Below are 22,336 nucleotides of genomic sequence, written 5' to 3' on the forward strand. Positions count from 1 at the left end.
CAATTCTACTACCTTGGGAAACAAGATTATAGAAATGGGCATAAACAGGTAACAGAGGAGACACAGCCTGTGGGGTCTACCACTATATTACCCTTTTCCCAAGGAACAAAAACAAGAGATAAAATATATGAAAAGATAAAGATGTGATCCTTTGAAATAAGAGAATGTTAACACAACTTCAATCAAGGACAGTTTCCCCTTATTACACCACAGTGTACTTCAAAACTGTCCTTGGTAATGTCACAGTGACTGCAAGTGTTTTGAAGGCATCTGGAGTCCAATGCCTTTGTTTCTCTGTGCCTCGTATAACCATCCTCCCAGTGCAAAATGAAAACATGTCAGATCAAAAATGGGAACTTTTTCAACCAAAACCCTTTATCCTCACTTTGTACTGGTGTAAATAATGATGGGAATAGTAATAACAACAAAGAATTTCTTTTGAAATATGTAGAAAAGGCATTTGATCTTGAGAATGAGAGGAATCTTTTGTTTAGGGGAATATGCCCAACTGCATAACATGGGAAGCGTTCACAGCAAATGCCACCCAGCCTCTTCATCCTTACACTGGCAATTTTCAACCTCAGAGGCTTCCGGGTACTCCCAAGCCACAAACTGAGGCTGTCTTAGCCCTAACACAAAGTTGCTCTCAAGCACCAAACAGTGCTTAAAGGTAAGCAAGAAATGACAAAGAAGGGCAACAAGTCCCTGTATGACCAGCTCTGGAGTTCACTTCCTCTTCAAGGGGGTTCCCTAGGGGCCCCAGTGCTTGCAGCAGATTTTGTCCTTAAAGTTATAGTCATGGAACACAGAGGTGAATGCCATGCAATATTTGGAGTTGGGCAGGACAAGAAAAGAGAGAGAGAGAATTGAGGGAAAGAGCAAGACCACTTCACAACAATGGCTGAGTATTTTATGGGGAAAAATAGGAAGAGATCTCTAGATCATTTGGGTCTTGTTTATATGAACAGTTACATCTGTTTAACAATAATACTAATGCACAGAATGTATACATTGTGGGGAAAGGGTGGACAACAACCGCATGTTTAAAAAACAACATCCCTGAATTGTACATAACTCAGGTGTGTACCCTCTGCTATATCACCTACAGGAACATTCAGTGGCACTTGCACACTTCAGAAAGAAGCTATAAAAGCAAAGGAAGTAATGTAATAGCCCCAAGTAATGTTGATGGCGTGTCAGCAGCCAAGAACTTTTGCAGCATTGGTTGCTAATATTTTTACCTTCCTATTTCTGGCATGGCAGAGCTTTCAATTTGGGGTGCAAATGCAATAGAATTATTAGTAGGTTTGCAGAGAAGATCGTGGGAACAATTCTGTGTTGCTTATACAGCAATTAGCAGTAGACTGGATAATACCAAAGTTTTTTTCCTTATTAGCTTTTATTTTTTCATCTGCAGTTTCCCTGTTAAAATTGCAAAGATGCTATTGTTTCAGCAATAACCTTGCAGATCCTTGAGTAATTCAATGCCAAATTAACACTTGAACCGTTGGAGATCCCCTATTCCCTTCAGTGGAGAGAGAGATGGTAAGTGTTTGGGTGTGAGCATCTCTGCATATGTGGACTCTGTGCTTTAACTGGAAAGGCAAAAGTACTGGGGGTGGCAATGGGAGAGTCAGATTCAAATCCCTAGTAGGAAAGGGGTGGTGGCTCAGTGGCAGAGCACCTGCTTGGCATGAACATACATAAGAACATAAGAGAAGCCATGTTAGATCAGGCCAATGGCCCATCCAGTCCAACACAGTGGCCCCCCAAAAATTATATTTTTATATTTATATTTATATATATATATATATATATATATATATATATATATATATATATATATATATATATATATATATATATATATATACACACACATATACGCACACTGTGGCTAATAGCCACTGATGGACCTCTGCTCCATATTTTTATCTAACCCCCTCTTGAAGGTGGCTATGCTTGTGGCCGCCACCACCTCCTGTGGCAGTGAATTCCACATGTTAATCACCCTTTGGGTGAAGAAGTACTTCCTTTTATCCGTTTTGCCCTGTCTGCTCAGCAATTTCATCGAATGCCCACGAGTTCTTGTATTGTGAGAAAGGGAGAAAAGGACTTCTTTCTCTACTTTCTCCATCCCATGCATTATCTTGTAAACCTCTATCATGTCACTCCGCAGTCGACGTCTCTCCAAGCTAAAGAGCCCCAAGCGTTTGAAACTTTCTTCATAGGGAAAGTGTTCCAGCCCTTTAATCATTCTAGTTGCCCTTTTCTGGACTTTCTCCAATGCTATAATATCCTTTTTGAGGTGCGGCAACCAGAACTGCACACAGTACTCCAAATGGGACCGCACCATCAGTTTATACAGGGGCATTATGATACTGGCTGATTTGTTTTCAATCCCCTTCCTAACAATTCCCAGCATAGCGTTGGCCTTTTTTATTGCAAACGCATACTGTCTTGACATTTTCAGTGAGTTATCTACCATGACCCCAAGATCCCTCTCTTGGTCACTCTGCCAGTTCACACCCCATCAACTTGTATTTGTAGCTAGGATTCTTGGCCCCAATGTGCATTACTTTGCACTTGGCCACATTGAACCGCATCTGCCTTGTTGACGCCCACACACCCAGCCTCAACAGATCCCTTTGGAGTTCCTCACAATCCTCTCTGGTTCTCACCACCCTGAACAATTTAGTGTCATCCGCAAACTTGGCCACTTCACTGCTCACTCCCAACTCTAAATCATTTATGAACAAGTTAAAGAGCATGGGACCCAGTACCGAGCCCTGCGGCACCCCACTGCTTACTGTCCTCCACTGCGAAGACTGCCCATTTATACTCACTCTCTGCTTCCTATTACTCAGCCAGTTTTTGATCCACAAGAGGAACTGTCCTTTTACTCCATGACTCTCAAGCTTTCTAAGGAGCCTTTGATGAGGAACTTTATCAAAAGCTTTCTGGAAGTCAAGGTAAACAACATCTATCGGGTCTCCTTTGTCCACATGTTTGTTCACCCCCTCAAAGAAATGTAACAGGTTAGTGAGGCAAGATCTTCCCTTACAGAACCCATGCTGAGTCTTCCTCAATAACCCGTGTTCATCAATGTGCCTACTCATTCTGTCCTTGATAATGGTTTCTACCAACTTTCCTGGTATTGAAGTCAGACTGACTGGCCTGTAATTTCCTGGATCTCCTCTAGAACCTTTTTTAAAGATGGAGGTGACATTTGCTACCTTCCAGTCCTCAGGAACGGAGGCAGATTTCAATGAAAGATTACAGATTTTTGTTAGAAGATCCACAAGTTCAACTTTGAGTTCTTTCAGAACTCTCGGATGTATGCCATCCGGACCTGGTGACATTAGTTTTTAATTTGTCTATCAGTTGTAGGACCTCCTCTTTTGTCACCTCAATCTGACTCAGGTCTTTCAACACCCCTTCCAAAATTAGTGGTTCTGGAGCGGGCAAACACTTCTCATCTTCCACAGTGATGACGGAGGCAAAAAATGCATTCAGCTTCTCAGCCATTTCCCTATCCTCCTTCAGTAATCCTTTTACCCCATGGTCATCCAAGGGCCCCACTGCCTCCCTGGCTGGTTTCCTACTTCTAATATAGTTGAAGAAATTTTTATTGTTGGTCTTTATGTTTTTTGCATAGTCCCCTTTTGCCTGCCTGATCACAGTCTTGCATTTCATTTGCCACAGCCTGTGTTCCCTTTTATTAATCTCACTTGGACTGGTTTTCCACCGCTTAAAGGAGTCCTTCTTACCTTTTACCGCTTCTATTACTTTGTTTGTTAACCATGCAGGCCTTTTCTTATGCCTGTTTGTGCCTTTCCTAACTTGTGGTATGTATTTTATCTGAGCTTCTAGGATTATAGTTTTAAATAGCCTCCAAGCTTCCCCAAGGGTTTTGACCGTATTTACCTTAACTTTCAGTTTCCTCCTCACATGCCTCCTCATCTCAGAGAATTTACCCCTTTTAAAGTTAAACATGGTTGTGGCGGTCTTTTTTGGCAACTCCGTATTTATACAAACGGTGAAATCAATAACATTATGGTCACTGCTCCCAAGTGGCGCAATCACTTTTACATCTCTTACCAAGTCTTGGGCATTACTTAGGACCAAATCCAGGATCAACCCACCCCTGGTAGGTTCTGAGACCATCTGCTCCATAGCACAGTCATTGAGAGCATCAAGATACTCAATCTCTTTCTCTCAACCAGAACACATATTGACCCAATAAATCTGCGGGTAGTTAAAATCACCTATTACGACACAGTTTTTACGTTTAGCCACTATCTTTAAGCCTTCCATCATATTATAATCGTCCTCTCTCTTTTGATTTGGTGGGCAATAACAAACTCCCATAGTTAAATTTCCTTTTGGGCTCTCTATTTCAACCCAAAGCATTTCTAAAAGGGAATCTAATTCTCTGACCTCAGTCTTACTGGACCGTATATCCTCTCTGACATACAGAGCCACCCCACCTCCAACCCTTCCCTCCCTAGCCTTCTGATATAACTTATATCCAGGAATCACCGTGTCCCACTGATCCTCCTCATTCCACCAAGTTTCTGAAATTCCCACAATGTCTATGTTTACTCCCAACACTAAACATTCCAATTCACCATGCAGAAGGTCCCAGGTTTGGTCCCTGACATCTCCAGTTAAAATGGCCAGGAGGTAGGTAACATGAAAGACCCTAAAGAGTTGTTGCCAGTTTCAGAAGACAATACTGAGCTTGATAGACCAAGGGCCTGGCATGTACTTCTCCTGGTATATATCCCTTAGACAGCCTTGAACTCAGATCAGAATCTACTGGTGGTCCCTGGTCCAAAGGACATCTAGCTATCCTCAGCTGGAGCCAGAACCTTCTTGATTCTGGTTCCTGCCTGGTGGAACTCTCTACCTGGTGATATCCGTACCCTGTGGGACTTGAGACAGTTCCACAAGGCTTGCAAAACGGAGATGTTCCACCAAGCCTATGGTCAAGGATAGCAATAGCTTAACATCATAATTGGCCCTGGCCTGCCCTCCCCCACCACAAGAGGAATTAATAATTTATCTACACCATCAGAATGTTTTAAAGATTCAATTAAATGGGTTTTAGATTAATTTTACATTTGCTTGTGAAACTGTGCTTTTAACAATGCTGTACACCACCCTGAACCCTCTGGGGGAGGGCAGTACAGAAGTACAAAAATAAATAAATGTTATAAGGCAGCTTCATGTGCTCACTAAGCACCCTTGGACAGGTCACAGAATTTCTGTGAACAATGACATAAAAGAACAAAGAAGACAAATTGCAAAGTCTTTTTTACGCTGCAACACACTGCAACAACAGCGCTGGATCCAAACAGATGCACCCACTCATAGGAGAAGTCACTCTGTAAGTGGAAGGGCATCTAATAAATAAACATCAGAATAACTTACCAAACATTGCCATCTGCATTCCCTCTGGAAAAGGTTCAACCATACAGTTCCCATTCACATGGTGTTTACCTGAAACATGATAGTAAGAGCCTGTCAAGTATTTTTAAAAAATTTCAGACTCAAATCTTTATGCTTTCTATAAAATACTTAGCGCTATTGGAGCTCAAATGTCCAATGGCAACTATTATATGATATTATTATAATGACAATAATGACAATTACAGTTTATGGATTGATTTGGATCATATTTGTTCACAGCCATGCATCAATTTTCAGCCCAGTGGGCCAGTCTCCAGGCACCCTTAGCTCTGAGTCTTCCTTCTTAAGACTGAGTCCTCTGAAATGCATATTAACAGAGCTGGCCCTGCCACTAGGCAAACTAGACAATTGCCTAGGGTGCTAGCCTTCTGTGCGCTGAATTGGGCACCCTCCACATGATTCAGTGACCTGGGCTATCCAGATCTGGAAGCAATTTCAAGTTTTATGCTTTTCATTTTTTGCACAATTTATCTGTTTTTGAAAATTGGTTACCAGTGAGGGGGGGGGGGCGCCAGAAGCTAGCCTTGCCTAGGGTGCCAAATAGTCTAGGGCCAGCCCTGCATATCAAGCACCATGCTGGAAACAAACCTGATCCTTGTCCAGTGCACTCCAGTAGCACAACAGGATACAGAAAGACTGAAGCTATGAATGCCAAGCAAATGCATTAATGGAACTTGTGGAGAGGCTTTTTAGAAGCATGGTATTTAAAAAACAGAAGCAGCCTGGTGTGTTAACAAGGGGAGAGATTATTCTCTGCACTTGTTCTGATTATCAGAACAACAAACATTAGAACCGGACAGAATTTTTACTAGGATCAACATACTATTGCCTTAATTGCCTGAATGTTGCCTACGAGTACCTCACTAAAACTGAAGCGCTTTTTCAATCATTATTAATTTCATTGCCAACATACAAATAATGAAACTTCAAACACTTCTCCAATCAGTTTTGGAATCAAGCAGTGCGCTGCTCTGAAATCAACAAAATGTGCCGGCATTCCCCCCCCCCCCCCCGCAAAAAAGTCATATTAGAGATTCCATCTAATCAAATCCTCAGTTCTTCTCACCCATGACTGACTACTGACCAATTTCCATTCCACCTCAGCTCAGCAGGACTCTTCCCCTTTCTCTCTTGGAAACCATTCACAGCAGATATATCTGTGAACTGCAATTTAAATGCTAGTAGGAAGACTTCTTTCACATTCACATTACTGACAGAGACCCTAGTTTGTTGAATTTCCAGTGACCTATAATACCATACTTAGATGTCCTATACGGGACATCGTAAATAAATCCCTCTCAGAGGGGCGTTTTCCAACACCTCTTAAAGAGGCTATGGTCCGTCCTCTCTTGAAAAAGAGTACAGCAGATCCGGCTGAATTGGCAAATTATTGACCAGTCTCAAATTTACCATTTTTGAGTAAAATTATCGAGAGGGCAGTAGCGACACAGTTGCAGAGTTTTCTGGATGCTTCCATCTTAGATCCTCACCAGTCCGGCTTCTGCCCGGGTCATGGGACAGAAACAGTGCTGGTCGCTTTGGTAGATGACCTCCAGCAGCATCTGAATCAAGGTGGCATGGCAGTGCTGATGTTGTTAGATCTGCTGGCTGCGTTCGACACGGTCGACCATCAGTTACTGACCTGCCGGCTCGCCAACGCAGGGATTAGGGGGTTGGCCTTACAGTGGCTTTCCTCCTTCCTTGATGGACAGGGACAAAGGGTGGCAATTGGGGGAGAACTGTACCAGAGGCACTCACTAGATTGTGGGGTGCCGCAAGGGGCAGTCCTCTCTCTGATGTTATTTAACATCTACATGCGCCCCCTTGCCCAGATTGCCCGGAGGTATGGGCTTGGGTGTCATCAATATGCAGATGACACCCAGCTCTATCTACTAATGGACGGTTGGCCTAACTGCATCCCAAAAAATCTAGACCTAGCATTGCAAGCTGTGGCAGGTTGGCTCAGGCTGAGTAGGTTGAAGCTGAATCCAACGAAGACAGATGTCCTTTGCTTGGGTCGTGGTGCTCTAGGAAAAAAAATTCCCCTCCCAGTCTTTGACGGTGTGTCACTGAAAGAGGCACACAGGGTCAAGAGCTTGGGGGTTCTACTGGAGCCTTCATTGTTAATGGAGGCCCAGATAGCGGCCACTGCCAAATCCGCGTTTTTCCATCTGAGACGGGTCAGGCAGTTGGCCCACTTCCTGGAGCGTCATGACTTAGCAACAGTGATCCATGCAACGGTCACCTCAAGACTGGATTACTGTAATGCCCTCTACTTGGGGCTGCCTTTGTGCCGAACCTGGAAGCTACAGCTGGTGCAGAACACGGCGACTAGGCTGTTACTAGGGCCCCTGAAGTGGGAGCACATATAGCCGGGCCTGTGCGAGCTGCACTGGCTGCGAGTTGTATACCGGGTTTGTTACAAAGTGCTGGTTATTACCTTTAAAGCCCTATATGGCCAAGGGCCTGCCAACCTTAGGGACCGTCTCTCCCCATATGAGCCCCAGAGAGTACTGAGGTCAGCAGGAAAGAACTGGTTGACAATCCCTGGGCCGAAGGAGGCCAAATTGAAGAGCACACGAGAACGGGCCTTTTCGATTGTAGCTCCACACTGGTGGAATCAACTTCCGGATGAAGTGCTGGCCCTGCGGAGTCTTGATCAATTCCACAGGGCCTGCAAGACTACTCTTTTTAAGATGGCCTTCGCCTAAATATAGAGCTAAGTTAGACCCACTGTAGACGTATCCAGCCACTAAATTCACTGAAGATCTGAGATGTAGCACCAAAAATGTTAATTTTTAATAGTAATGTTGGTTTTAAACAATGGTTTTATTTAATGTGTTATTTATTGAATTGTACGGATGTTTTATTGTATATTGAATTTATATGTTGTGAGCCGCCCAGAGCCTGCTTCAGCAGGGAGGGCGGGATATAAATAAAATGTATTATTATCATCATCATCATCTTCCCATGGGGTGGGGGGAATCAAGGTCCAAATGTTCAGGGTTCCAAAGCTACATTTTATTTTATTTTATTGGAGAACAGTTACCCTGAGATTCAAAGAAATTGGAAGCTCTTGGTTAGAGATGCAACTTCTTTACTTATCCTAATTCCTCTTTTTGAGCCGGAAACCCAAGACCCCTCACTACCATCCACAAATATTCAAATAGCCTAATTCCTTTCCCTCAAAAAGAGCCTCATGGCGCAGAGTGTTAAAGCTGCAGTAGTGCAGTCCTAAACTCTGCTCACGACCTGAGTTCGATCCCCAGTGGAAGCTGGGTTTTCAGATAGCCGGCTCAAGGTTGACTCAGCCTTCCATCCTTCCGAGGTCGGTAAAATGAGTACCCAGCTTGCTGGGGGGGAAGTGTAGATGACTGGGGAAGGCAACGGCAAACCACCCCATAAAAAGTCTGCCTTGAAAACATTGTGAAAGCAATGTCACCCCAGAGTCAGAAACAACTGGTGCTTGCACAGGGGACCTTTCCTTTCCTTTCCCTCAAAAAGATAGCAAAACCTCAAACAAACTGTTCCCTCCCCTGAGGGTCTGAAAGTGATGGCATCTAACAAATCCAGACTGATGTCTACGAGGCTCTCTGTGCTGAGGCACTCATTCTCCTCATCCAGGTATTTGCTCTTCCTCTCCTTGTCTCAGCTCTGAAAAAACAAGTGAGGACTCTTGATTTTTCAGATGCTCTTCAAGGTTTCCCTGAGGGCTGCTTTACTCAATACCCTTTGCTATATAACTTGCAAGGCTGATTTATACTTCGTACATCAGACCACTTCATCCACAGTGTGTCCATATTCTAGGGAGCACTGTAACATTTGTAGGGGAAGCATGCGTGCCTGTAAGCACATGGGGACATAACTAGGAAGCCCTGACTGCAGCTTTCTAGCAGAAGTTCACAGCATGTTTATGAGAACAAGGCTTGCTGTTCAAATGCTGTCACAGTTTCCTGGGAGACATAAAGGAAACAAGCTACTAACTGCTTCAGCACCTCAAGTGTTAATCAGCCTTTGGATACTGACATATGAAATACAGGATGTTTGTAACAGGGTGAGATTGTTTTTGGTATCCACAACCTAATAGCCAGATGGCCCAGTCCTGTGTTCTCCAGCCTGAGATCTCTGTCCTGTACTCTGCAAGCAGGGCAGGGCAGGGCAGGGGAGGTCTTGGCAAGTGGTACCAGACTATTAGCCCTAGGGCCAGCCAGGCTTGGGCAGCTAGAGACACGAGGCTTACACCTGGTGGACCATTTGATCCAGAAGTTTCCCCTCTGGTCCAAAGCTTAAATAGGCTGAAAGGTAAGTACCTCCACCTGCTCTGGGAGTAGCAACTGGGACTCATCTTGCCCAGACTTAAATAAGGCCAGAATCTTGCAATGGATTACATCCACATCTCATCCAGGAAGTAGAACATGGGCTGCAAGCCTGGCAACTGCTGGGTGGAAGTGGATTCTGGTGGGCTTCTGGACCACATTCTAGGGCTGACACTTAATTGGTCCAGGACCTGGGGAGACAGAAATAGGTTCTGGTGGAGGAGCTCCGAATGCACGACCTTGGACAAATTCTGGAGCCGATGGGCCAGGTGAATCTACATTGCAGGAGTATCCTGGAGTTTCATGCTCTCCCCCCAGACCATGTTTCTGGTTCCTTGGAGGCTTCTGAATCAGCCCGGAGGCAGCTCAATAGAGGTCATGACAGTCTGGGGGGCAGGAAGTGTCACACAGTGGTAAAGTCTCCACAACAAAGGTACTATAATGTAGCAGAAAGGGTTTCCAAGTTGTGAAACTTGTCATATGACAAAGCAAGTTAAAAAGAAACATCATGCATCAGGATATCTAGTAGTGCCACTCAACGCTAACAAAGAATGTAGCTAAATCAGGTCACCCACAGTTGTAAGGGTCTCTCTATGGGGGCGGGGGGGGGGGGCTCTTCAAGTATGTACAAAAACATGACTTTGCAAGTTAACCAAAAGAAGTGGGGAGATCATAATGGCCTGACAAGGACTGAATATGCTCTGTGAGGCATAAATAGTTGACAGTAGCTGACAAGTTAAAAGGGACAAAAGGAGGTGGAACTAACCAGCTCAAACTCGCAAGAGCTTACAGAATAATGAATGGGAGATTTCCAAGTTCTGAAAATCTGACAGTTCCTTGTGGGCACCCAGCTTATTTCTATTCCCTCATCATAAAACTCAAAGCAGCACACACAAGGTTCTCAAGAGATCTCCTGTCAAGGCACTAAGCATCCTGGCTCTGTCCTGCTGACAAAAACTGGTTGTAGCACATGCCCTTAGATAACAGCCTGAGTCCAAATCTAATATTATAATATAGAATCATATCTCTAATAGCAATTGAAGAATGGCTTTCCCCTCACTCGTGTAGATTAAAATATCACAATGGAGGGCACCCAGGACTAGGATATATACAGCAGTGTGAGCCTTAGGAGACAGCCAGAAGTACTGGCCTATACAGAGGCAGCAAGGAAACAATGGTTCAAAATATCTGAAAGAGCCTGGCAAAGCAGGCAGCAACAGAGGAGATGAAGGCCGGCAGGCATCCAGCATCAGGCAGCAACAAGACAGCCTCTGCATCATCACATATTCTTCCCTGCTAACAGGAAGGGCAAGGTGAGTGGATATAAAGCAGATACAGAAGTGAACACAACTGATAGGGTAGTAAAGGTGAGATAAGTTATGCAGGTTAACATGATGAGAAAAGAATGAAGGCAGTAAAAAAAGAAATAGGGAAAATATGGGGAATGGGGTAAAGCTGTTAAGGAAATGTTGCAAGAGGAGGTTGAAGGGGAAATTAACAGAAGCTGACTATGAGGAACCCAGTCAGAGGCTTTACTTGGGAGGGCGACCACTTTAATTTTCTCCCCAGTCATCTTCCCTCAGTAACACTCCCAGAAATCCTGTCAGAACTATTAATAATTGGCACCAGATGGTTTTAAAGTCAAAAAACACAAAATATTTATTAGGTGACAAAAGGCAAGTGAGAGGGATGAAATAATAGTGATTGGAACTAATCAATAGCACAGAATCTGTTGGCCGAATAAATCAATTACTGTGAGTAGAGACTTAATGGGCTGAGGTAAAATATAACACTACTTTGGCAGAATATCTTTAAAATAAACAATAAACCAGGCAGGTTTCAGAATCCCACTGGACTCTATTTCACACAGGCTGTCTGTGCCTTCTGGGCACTCAGAATGCTGTTTCTTCAGATGTTTTACCCTAACTTTGGCAGTGCCAAATCATATAAATAACAAACTTCAATCACTCTTTCCACACACACATAGAGAACTCCTGACTGGTGTCAGTATATTCTCCCTCACAGACCCTCTCACATTAGCTATCTTCCAGGACTCGCACACCACAATACCGATACGTCTCAGCCCCACAGCTAGTCTTCCGGTCTGAGTCTTGGGTAACCTTGCTGACCACCAGAATCCAGTTCTCCCCTCAGTGTGTATTTGTGTGATCTTGTTTGTACTTGGAGATTGCCTGATGCGCTGGCAAAATCTCCCACAGAGTTTCAAACCACTTGAAAACTCCCTCTTTCAGACAGAGTCCACTCAGCTCTGTCTCCCACAAGGAGTCCAGCCACTCTTGCCACTCTCAGCCCCTTGTCCAGTTGGTTTTACAACTGCCCGGCCTAAGCCCCCTGTCTTCACTTCAGACTGGTATACTGAAGACTTCTCTCGAAGGCTTCCTGGCTCAGACTCAAATCCTGAGGTGGTTTTCTGCTGAGCAAACCTTCAAAGGATACTTTTCCATTGCTTGGGGCAACATTCCAGCCAATCATTGCAAGCCTGTTTCCCAGCTACTCAGGCTAAGTGCCTGAGTCCGTCACACTGACACCAGGATAGGAAAAGCAAGAAAGGGATGAGGGGGGTGAGCAGGAAACAGAAGGATGAGAGGAAGGGATACTGGAAATAAAGTTTATAGAGAATGTAAAATCATAGAGTTGGAAGGGACCTCCAGGGTCATCTGGTCCAAACCCCTGCACAATGCAGGAAACTCACAAATAACTACCCCTAAATTCACAGGATCTTCATTGCTGTCAGATGGGCATCTAGCCTCTGTTTACAAACCTCCAAGGAAGGAGAGTCCACCACCTCCTGAGGAAACCTGTTCCACTGAAGAATAGCTCTAACCGTCAGGAACAATTTCCTAATGTTGAGATGGAAACTCTTTTGATTTAATTTCAACCCATTAGTTCTGGTTCTACGGTACCATCTGGGGCCACAGAAAACAATTCCACACCCTCCTCTATATGACAGCCCTTCAAGTACTTGAAGATGGTGATCATGGGGAAAGAAGACGAAGAATGGGGAAAAGACCAAGAGGAGTGCTATGACAGGATAACAAATGAGGTGATGAAGAAGAAATGTAGGAAATGGGGAGCAGAAGAAACTCTGAAAGAGTGAGCTGGAGGGGCTACAGCATGGGATGGAAAACAGAAGTAAAGAGATAAAGAGAGAGCAAAGGCAATATAGGTTATAAGAAACTGATAAAGGGAGAAAGGAGTAGAAGTAAAGAGATAAAAAGCAAAGGCAATATAGGTTGCAAGAAATGGATAAAGGGAGAAGGGGGAAATTACAGTACAGTTACAGTAGGTGAAAGCTTTAGGTATTTAGCCATGTTGATCCGAAGCAGCTGAACAAAGTTTGATCTCAGGGGCACCTTTAAGACCCAAGTTTCATTCTGTGTATAAGCTTTTGAGTGCATGCACACTTCTTCACATACAGCCTTAGAATATAAACACTATTCCCTGACTTTGAACATTTTGTTTTTTATTTTAAGAGGGGAGGAAAAGAACTAGCCACGAAGGTCAGTGCGCCTGGCTTTGTGGCTGAAAATGCACTATTTGTACTGTTTGTTTCAGCTGCTGAATGAACAGGGGAGTGGATAACAGTCTGTGACAGTCCCAGTCTGCCATCCACCCAAGCCTAGTGCAAATCCAGCTCTCTGTACTGAAAATCTCATAGTTTCAGATTAGACTTGGTGGCCTCGTGCTCCCCTCCAGTTCTCACTTATAAAAGACAGAGAGTTCAACAACCTTAGCTTGAATAGTCACTGCCATATATAATCAATAATAATTACATTGTTAGATCCTTATTATTTATAGCTAATAGGCTTTTAAAATACTTGCTTTCAATTACAGCTGTGTGAAATAAAATTCACTTCTGCATTTTATTTCAAAACCAATTTATTACACTGCTGTTACATATAAGTTAAGCATATACACATACTCCATTAATTTTCTTAAACAACCTTCCATTAACTTGAAAATATAAAAAGCCTTTACAGTAAAGTCCAAAGCAATTCCCAGAGGCTTTAAGTGTCTGCAGATATAGGCTCACTGCTTCTGCTGAAACTATAACAACCTATTAACAATATTTCACTTTTAACCAACTCTTAAGAACATAAGAACATGAGAGAAGCCATGTTAGATCAGGCCAATGGCCCATCCAGTCCAACACTCTGTGTCACACAGTGGCCAATATATATATATATATATATATATATATATATATATATATATATATATATATATATATATATATATATATATATATACACACACACACACATATACACACTGTGGCTAATAGCCACTGATGGACCTCTGCTCCATATTTTTATCTAACCCCCTCTTGAAGGTGGCTATGCTTGTGGCCGCCACCACCTCCTGTGGCAGTGAATTCCACATGTTAATCACCCTTTGGGTGAAGAAGTACTTCCTTTTATCCATTTTAACCTATCTGCTCAGCAATTTCATCGAATGCCCACGAATTCTTATATTGTGAGAATGGGAGAAAAGGACTTCTTTCTCTACTTTCTCCATCCCATGCATTATCTTGTAAACCTCTATCATGTCACCCCGCAGTCAACGTTTCTCCAAGCTAAAGAGCCCCAAGCGTTTCAACCTTTCTTCATAGGGAAAGTGTTCCATCCCTTTAATCATTCAAGTTGCCCTTTTCTGGACATTCTCCAATGCTATAATATCCTTTTTGAGGTGCGGCGACCAGAACTCTTCGGAAAGAAACTTGGGCACTTATGAGGTCTCAACATCATTCTACCTCACAACAACCCTGTTATGAGAGAATTTCATTTATTATCACCAAGAAGAAACAACTGTTTCTCATCAGGAGATCAGGAGGACCACTGGGAAAGGGGGCTCTCCATCAAGCCATTTTCCCAACTTGAAATGGCTCTAGGGAGCAGCTGTTTGCCCTGGGTATCACCCCTATCCTCTTAGACCCATGCCTAGCTTCACGATAACTGTATCATGGATCCAAGTAAGCAGAGTCAATATAGTTGGCCATTTTTTTTTCAGTTTAAAACAATTTTATTGGTAACATATGGTAACAAATCTATTTCTTACATCTTAATAACTTCTTTTATCTACCCCATATATTACTTTCTACCCACCCCTCCCCCCGTTACTTGACCCCCACCGGTGTTATTTTACTTAAAAGGCTAATATTTAAAGGTACCCTTAACTATTAAAACAAAAACTTATATTCTTCTTCTTTCTAAAACTTAATCATTATCAAAAATTGTCCAATGTCCTTTTATTTTCCACTCTTTTTCTACATATCTTCCGAACTTTTTCCACTCAGTCTTAAAAACTTCTAAATCATGGTCTCTTAATATTCTTGTTAATTTGTCCATTTCACTCCATATCATAACTTTTATAATCCAATCCCATTTCTCTGGTATTTTTTCTTGCTTCCACAACTGCGCATATTTATTTGGTAACTTATATCCCGCCCTTCCCACAAGTGGCTCAGCAACTGTCCTAGCAACTGAAAGCAAGTACCAAATTACAGTTCTATCTTCTTTTGGAAATTTTTCCATTTGTAATCCCAACAGAAAAGTCTCTGCAACTTTCTTAAATTCATATCCCAAGATGTTAGAAATTTCTTGCTGAATCATATGAACTTATGAAGCTGCCTTATACTGAATCAGACCCTTGGTCCATCAAAGTCAGTATTGTCTTCTCAGACTGGCAGCCGCTCCCCAGGGTCTCAAGCTGAGGTTTTTCACACCTATTTGCTTGGACCCTTTTTGGGAGATGCCAGGGATTGAACCTGGGACCTTCTGCTTCCCAAGCAGATGCTCTACCACTGAGCCACCGTCCCTCCCCAATCATCTGCCAATATTTTTTTGCCCTTCCACAAGTCCACCACATATGGTAGAAAGAACCTTCATTTTTTTACATTTCCAACATCTATCTGGCATTTTATTGTTCGTCTTTGCCAATTTTTTAGGATTCGTATACCATCTATACATCATTTTGAAACAGTTCTCTTTAATACTATGACAGGTCAAAAACTTCATAGAATTCTTCCACAAGTGTTCCCAAGTTTCCATCTGTATTTCTTTATTTACATTAATTGCCCATTTAATCATTTGAGATTTCACTACATCCTCCGTAGAACATTTTAACAGTAATTTATATAATTTAAAATTAATTTTTCATTATCTCCAAGCAGAACTTTTTCCATTTCTGTTTGTTGTCTTCTTATTCCTTCAGTTTTGATATCATTATCCACCAAACTCTTTATTTGTTGCATTTGGAACCAATCATATTTATTATTCAACTCTTCAGCACTTTTCAGTTCTATTTTGCAACATTGTATTTTTAATAATTGATTATATGACAACCACTTTTCTTCACCTATCTCAGCCGTTATTTTTATTACTTCAGCTGGCACTATCCATAACGGTTTTCTCTCATCCCCATATTTCTTGTATTTGATCCATGTATTTAGCAAATTATTTCTTATATAATGGTGAGAGAAAAAAATGTCCATTTTCTTTTTTCCATAATACAAATACGCGTGCCAGCCAAATTTATTTCCGTGATCTTCCAGCACTAAGAGTTTTTTATTTAACAGCGTTATCCATTATTTTATCCACACCAAACAAACTGCTTCCTGATATAATTTTAAATTCGGTAATTGAAATCCACCTCTCTCCTGTGCATCTATTAAAATTTTCATTTTGATCCTTGGTTTCTTCCCAGCCCACACAATTTCTGAAATTTTTCTTCGCCATTTATCAAATTGTTTACTTTCTTTCACAATGGGAATAGTTTGAAACAAATACATTATTCTTGGTAGAATATTCATTTTAATTGCAGCTATTCTACCCAGCAATGACAAATTAAGTTTGTTCCATTTTAACATATCTTCATCCATTTTACACCATAGCTTCTCATAATTATTTTTAAATAGATCAATATTCTTCATCGTTATCTCCACACCCAAATATTTTACCTTGGAGGTAACTTCACAGCCCGTTCGTCTCTGTAATTCTTGTTTCTTATTTATTTGCATATTTTTACATTAAAATTTTGATTTTTCTTTCTTAATACAAATTCCCGCCAACTCCCCATATTCTTGTATTTTGGCTAACAACAAAGGTGTGACTTGTATGGGGTTTTCATTTATAAACATTATATAAAGTATTTCTTTCTCTATTTTCTCCATCCCATGCATTATCTTGTAAACCTCTATCATGTCACCCCGCAGTCGACGTTTCTCCAAGCTAAAGAGCCCTAAGCGTTTCAACCTTTCTTCATAGGGAAAGCGTTCCAGCCCTTTAATCATTATAGTTGCCCTTTTCTGGACTTTCTCCAATGCTATAACATACTTTTTGAGGTGCGGCGACCAGAACTGCACACAGTACTCCAAATGAGACCGCACCATCGATTTATACAGGGGCATTATGATACTAGCTGATTTGTTTTCAATTCCCTTCCTAATAATTCCCAGCATGGTGTTGGCCTTTTTTTATTGCAAACGCACACTGTCTTGACATTTTCAGTGAATTATCTACCACGACCCCAAGATCTTTCTCATGCTCAGTCTCTGCCAGTTCACACCCCATCAACTTGTATTTGTAGCTGGGATTCTTGGCCCCAATGTGCATTACTTTGCACTTGGCCACATTGAACCGCATCTGCCACGTTGACGCCCACTCACCCAGCCTCAACAGATCCCTTTGGAGTTCCTCACAATCCTCTCTGGTTCTCACCACCCTGAACAATTTTGTGTCATCCGCAAACTTGGCCACTTCACTGCTCACTCTCAACTCTAAATCATTTATGAACAAGTTAAAGAGCATGGGACCCAGTACCGAGCCCTGCGGCACCCCACTGCTTACCGTCCTCCACTGCGAAGACCGCCCATTTATACTCACTCTCTGCTTCCTATTACTCAGCCAGTTTTTGATCCACAAGAGGACCTGTCCTTTTACTCCATGACTCTCAAGGTTTCTAAGGAGCCTTTGATGAGGAACTTTATCAAAAGCTTTCTGGAAGTCAAGGTAAACAACATCTATCGGGTCTCCTTTGTTCACATGTTTGTTCACCCCATCAAAGAAATGTAGCAGGTTAGTGAGGCATGATCTTCCCCTACAGAACCCATGCCGAGTCTTCCTCAATAACTCGTGTTCATCAATGTGCCTACTCATTCTGTCCTTGATAATGGTTTCTACCAACTTCCCCGGTATTGAAGTCAGACTGACTGGCCTGTAATTTCCCCGATCTCCTCTGGAACCCTTTTTAAAGATGGGGGTGACATTTGCTACCTTCCAGTCCTCAGGAACGGAGGCAGATTTCAATGAAAGATTACAGATTTTTGTTAGAAGATCCACAAGTTCAACTTTGAGTTCTTTCAGAACTCTCGGATGTATGCCATCCAGACCCGGTGACTTATTAGTTTTTAATTTGTCTATTAGTTGTAGGACCTCCTCTTTTGTCATCTCAGTCTGACTCAGGTCTTTCAACACCCCTTCCAGCATTAGTGGTTCAAGGGTGGGCAAAAAGTTCTCATCTTCCACAGTGAAGACGGAGGCAAAAAATGCATTCAGCTTCTCAGCCATTTCCTTATCCTCCCTCAGTAATCCTTTTACCCCATGGTCATCCAAGGGCACCACTGCCTCCCTGGCTGGTTTCCTACTTCTAATATATTTGAAGAAATTTTTATTGTTGGTCTTTATGTTTTTTGCAATATGCTCCTCATAGTCCCTCTTTGCCTGCCTGATCACAGTCTTGCATTTGATTTGCCACAGCCTGTGTTCCCTTTCATTAATCTCACTTGGACTGGTTTTCCACCGTTTAAAGGAGTCTTTCTTACCTTTTACATCTTCCATTACTTCGTTTGTTAACCATGCAGGCCTTTTCTTATACCTGTTTGTGCCTTTCCTAACTTGTGGTATGTATTTTATCTGAGCTTCTTGGATTATAGTTTTAAATAGTGTCTTTTTCTGTTTTTCTTTTGCTCTCTTATCTTTATTATTCAAGGTAATCAATATTCCTCTCATTACTGCTTTATAGGCATCCCAGACTGTCTGAAATTCTATATCCTCTTTGTCATTCATTTGAAAGAAAGTTTTAGTTTCATTTTCTAGGTATGTCACTGTTTCTTTATTCTGTAGTAAATCTTTATTCAATCTCCATCTTCTCAACTTCTTGGACAATTTTGTAATCCACATTATTGGGTTAGGGCCAGCCCCAATTTTAGGTAAAATCTCTATTTTCCTTGTTATAAGACCTAAATCATTAGTGCCCCACAACATGTCAATTCTAGAAAAAGTTTTATGTCTTGCTGAAAAAAAGGTATAATCCCGCACTTCAGGGTTAAATTTCCTCCATATGTCCTCCAAATTTTCTTGTTTGACCAATTCAAAAAAAGACTTTGGCAATTTTCTTTCTTTGTTATTATTTTTTCCTCCAGACCTATCCAGAGAGTTCTTAATTGTTCCATTAAAGTCTCCCATTATCAAAACTTGGTCATAAATCAATTCATCAAATTGTTGTATAATGTCTTTAAAAAAAAATCCTTTGCACCATTAGGCGCATACAGTCCCAATAACAACGGGGTTTTTTGCATTTAATATTATTTCTACTGCTACAAATCTTCCAACTTTATCTTTAAACACTAATTTTGGCTCCAATTCTTGTTTAATATAAAAAAAATCACTCCCCTTCAGCCAATGAAAAAAATTCTAACCCCAAATGTTTATTCCATAAAAATCTGTAATCCTTTTGTTTAGTATGCACTTCTTGTAAACAAACTATATTACAATTTTGCTTTTTAATCCAATGAAACATTCTTTTTTGTGGTGAATTTAGTCCAATTAGATTCCAAGACAATAATTTGTAATCCATCATGGTGCAAATTCTTTATGTTCTTCATAAAAGCTATGCAGTTCCTGTGCATTTGTAATTGTGATTCTTTTCCCCTGAAGTTCAAAGCTCAAACCCTCAGGTATTATCCACCTAAACGTCATTTCATTGTCCTGAAATTTTCCTGTCGGTTTTTATATGTTATTCTATCATTTATCACTTGCCTTGGCAACTCCTTCATAATTCTTACTCTGCTGCCTCCCACTATCAATGTCTTTTCAAAGTTTTTATGCATGATCTTTCCCACCATTTCTTTTGTCATGTATCTTATGACAACATCTCTTGGTAAATTATTTTTCTTGGCATAGAGTGAGTTCACTCTATACATATAGTCATACATGTTTTTAGTCTCTTCAGGATCTTCCTCTAAAAATTCTGCAATTATTTTTATTATATATTCTTTCAAGTCACCATCTTCCTTTTCAGGTACTCCTCTCAGACGTATCTGAGTCTCCATCAATTTGCAGTCACAGATTGTCACTTTTTCTTGCATTTTCAACAAGGTGGAATCATGTACTTTCATTATCCTTTCTACCTCCTGCACTTTCTTAGATGTTTCCTCTGTTTCCTTTCTGAGATCTTCCATATCTTTTTTAATCTCTTCAATAATTTCTTTTTTTGATGCAGTTATCATCTCTCTCATGCCTTTCAACATTCTGGCCTCCATTGCCTCTAATTGATCCTGCATTTTCTCCAATGAAGCAGCCCTTGTACGGGTTTGCTTGTGTTCTGACATTTAAAAACACCGAAAATTTTGATCTCACCAATTTCAAATTTAACTATCAGATTCAAAAGATTAGAGCTTGTTTTTATAACAAGCCTAATTTTGCCGTTCTTAGAGCTTCCCAGGCTGAAATATTAATTTTTAAAATTTTTAAATCCTTCAAAATGGCAGTCGCGACTTTTTGCTTCTCTCTGCAACTTTTTCCCCTTTTTCTTTTTAAAGGCTTCTAAAGTCCATTACAAACAATATGTCCAATAGTATTTATCTTCTTGTCATCATCTCAATTAATTCCAACAAATTTTAATGTCCCGAACACTTTAAAAACATTATTTTAATTTTGACCTCCAAGCAATGGCCGCCGATGTTTCTCAATAGTCCTAGAGTAGGCTTTTCATCCGCTAATTCATGCTTTACTTGCCACCGAATCTCATTTTCACTGGTAAAGAGATCTCACAATGCTTGACGTACTTCCTTTGTTGATTGTATACGCTGCAGGTCTGTGGCGATGGTGCTCTTTTTTCAAAACCGCAAGTAGACCAAACAATAAATTCCTTTCCACTTTTTATCAATGTCTTTTAAATTTACGAAGTCCAAAGTTCACCTTTTCCTCCCTTCTTCTTCCAAGCTTTCTAGATTTCCATTTCCCATCTTCTGAATTTATTCTGTTTAACTGTAAATAGTCCCAGAATGAAAGATAGTAATCTGTACCTTTTCTGCCAATTATCCAGATCCACACCGGTCTTGTGTAGCTTTAGATGTTTAGCAAAGTTCAAGAAGGTTAGGATTATGTCGAGCTTATGTCAAATAAATGACTCTGAGAACTTCTGCAGATGATGAAAATGCAACTCTTCTCCGGAGACCCCTCAAAACCTCAAAGGAGGCCCCCCCGGGACTCCCTTTTAGCCAAGGTAAATCTTCTCAAAGTTTCCTGTACATATCTTGGACTAATCTCTAACTAACTAAGAAAAGTAGGCAGTAGGCATTAATTTGCCTTCCACTACCCCGAACAGAAGTTCCACCTGCTCCCGTTATGAGAAGCAGCTCAGCTCGGCATTTTCCTCCCCCGGAAGTCCTAGTTGGCCATTTTTGAAGTTTTATGGAGTTGGGTTTTTGTTTTGCCATCACGTTGCAGTCAACTTATGGCGACCTCATAGGATTTTCATGACACGTGATATTCAGAGGTGGTTTGCCATTGTCTGCCTCTCTGCATTGACCTAGAACTTCCTTAGTAGTCTCCCATCCAAATACCAACCATGGCCAATCCTACTTAGTTTCCATGATGCACCCTGAGCCCGCCTCAGTGGGTAGGATGGGATATAAGTGGAATAAAATAAATAAATAAATAAAATGATCAGGCTAGCCTGGTGTATCCAAGTCAGGGCAGACAAAGTTGGTAAAAACCATTTTTCCAGCTGTATTATCTTGTTTCTCCAGAAGTAAAGCTGGTTCAAGTATCACCCCTACACTCTTAACCAAGTCGGCAAGAGTCAACAGGAATGCAGAAATGGAGAAGAGAAATGGAGAAGCACTAACAGTCTGAGATTTGACATAGCAAAAAATCAGAAGTCTCACAAAAGCAAGAGATCTCAAACCGGAAACTGCAGGAACAATTCTCAGTTACCCAACTGGTAGCCTGTTGCCCAGCTTATCCCGTTCCCCTGTTCTACACAACAAATCTCCTGCGAACTAGGGTCAGTATCAATATTCCCTCTAATTTTTCCCCCTACTGAGCAAAGCAGTTCACATCCTGAACAGAATATAACTGCTGTAATCTTAAAATGAGCAATGGGCAGTGCAAGACCTGCATGGCTCTAGCTTACTGCTGAATGGGGCTTCCTGTGTTAAGTGAGCGACTGCTCACATGCACAGCTTAGAGGGAACACTGGACCCAGAGGCCAACAGCTTACTTTTCACCCTCTTTACAAAT

General features: G+C 41.5%; 1 protein-coding gene across 3 annotated transcripts in view; it reads right to left on the reverse strand.

Moving 5' to 3' along the window:
• The window catches only part of MSRA (methionine sulfoxide reductase A), a 353,827-nt gene that overhangs the window by 201,744 nt on the left and 129,747 nt on the right, over positions 1–22,336 (reverse strand). For all 3 annotated transcript variants that reach the window (XM_060250067.1, XM_060250083.1, XM_060250076.1), the window contains exon 2: positions 5,437–5,505. In XM_060250067.1, the coding sequence (XP_060106050.1) occupies positions 5,437–5,505 (69 nt within the window). The remainder of the gene's footprint in view (positions 1–5,436; positions 5,506–22,336) is intronic.

The sequence above is a fragment of the Heteronotia binoei genome, chromosome 1 (genome assembly GCF_032191835.1).
Source record: "Heteronotia binoei isolate CCM8104 ecotype False Entrance Well chromosome 1, APGP_CSIRO_Hbin_v1, whole genome shotgun sequence".
NCBI classification, from domain to species: domain Eukaryota; kingdom Metazoa; phylum Chordata; class Lepidosauria; order Squamata; family Gekkonidae; genus Heteronotia; species Heteronotia binoei.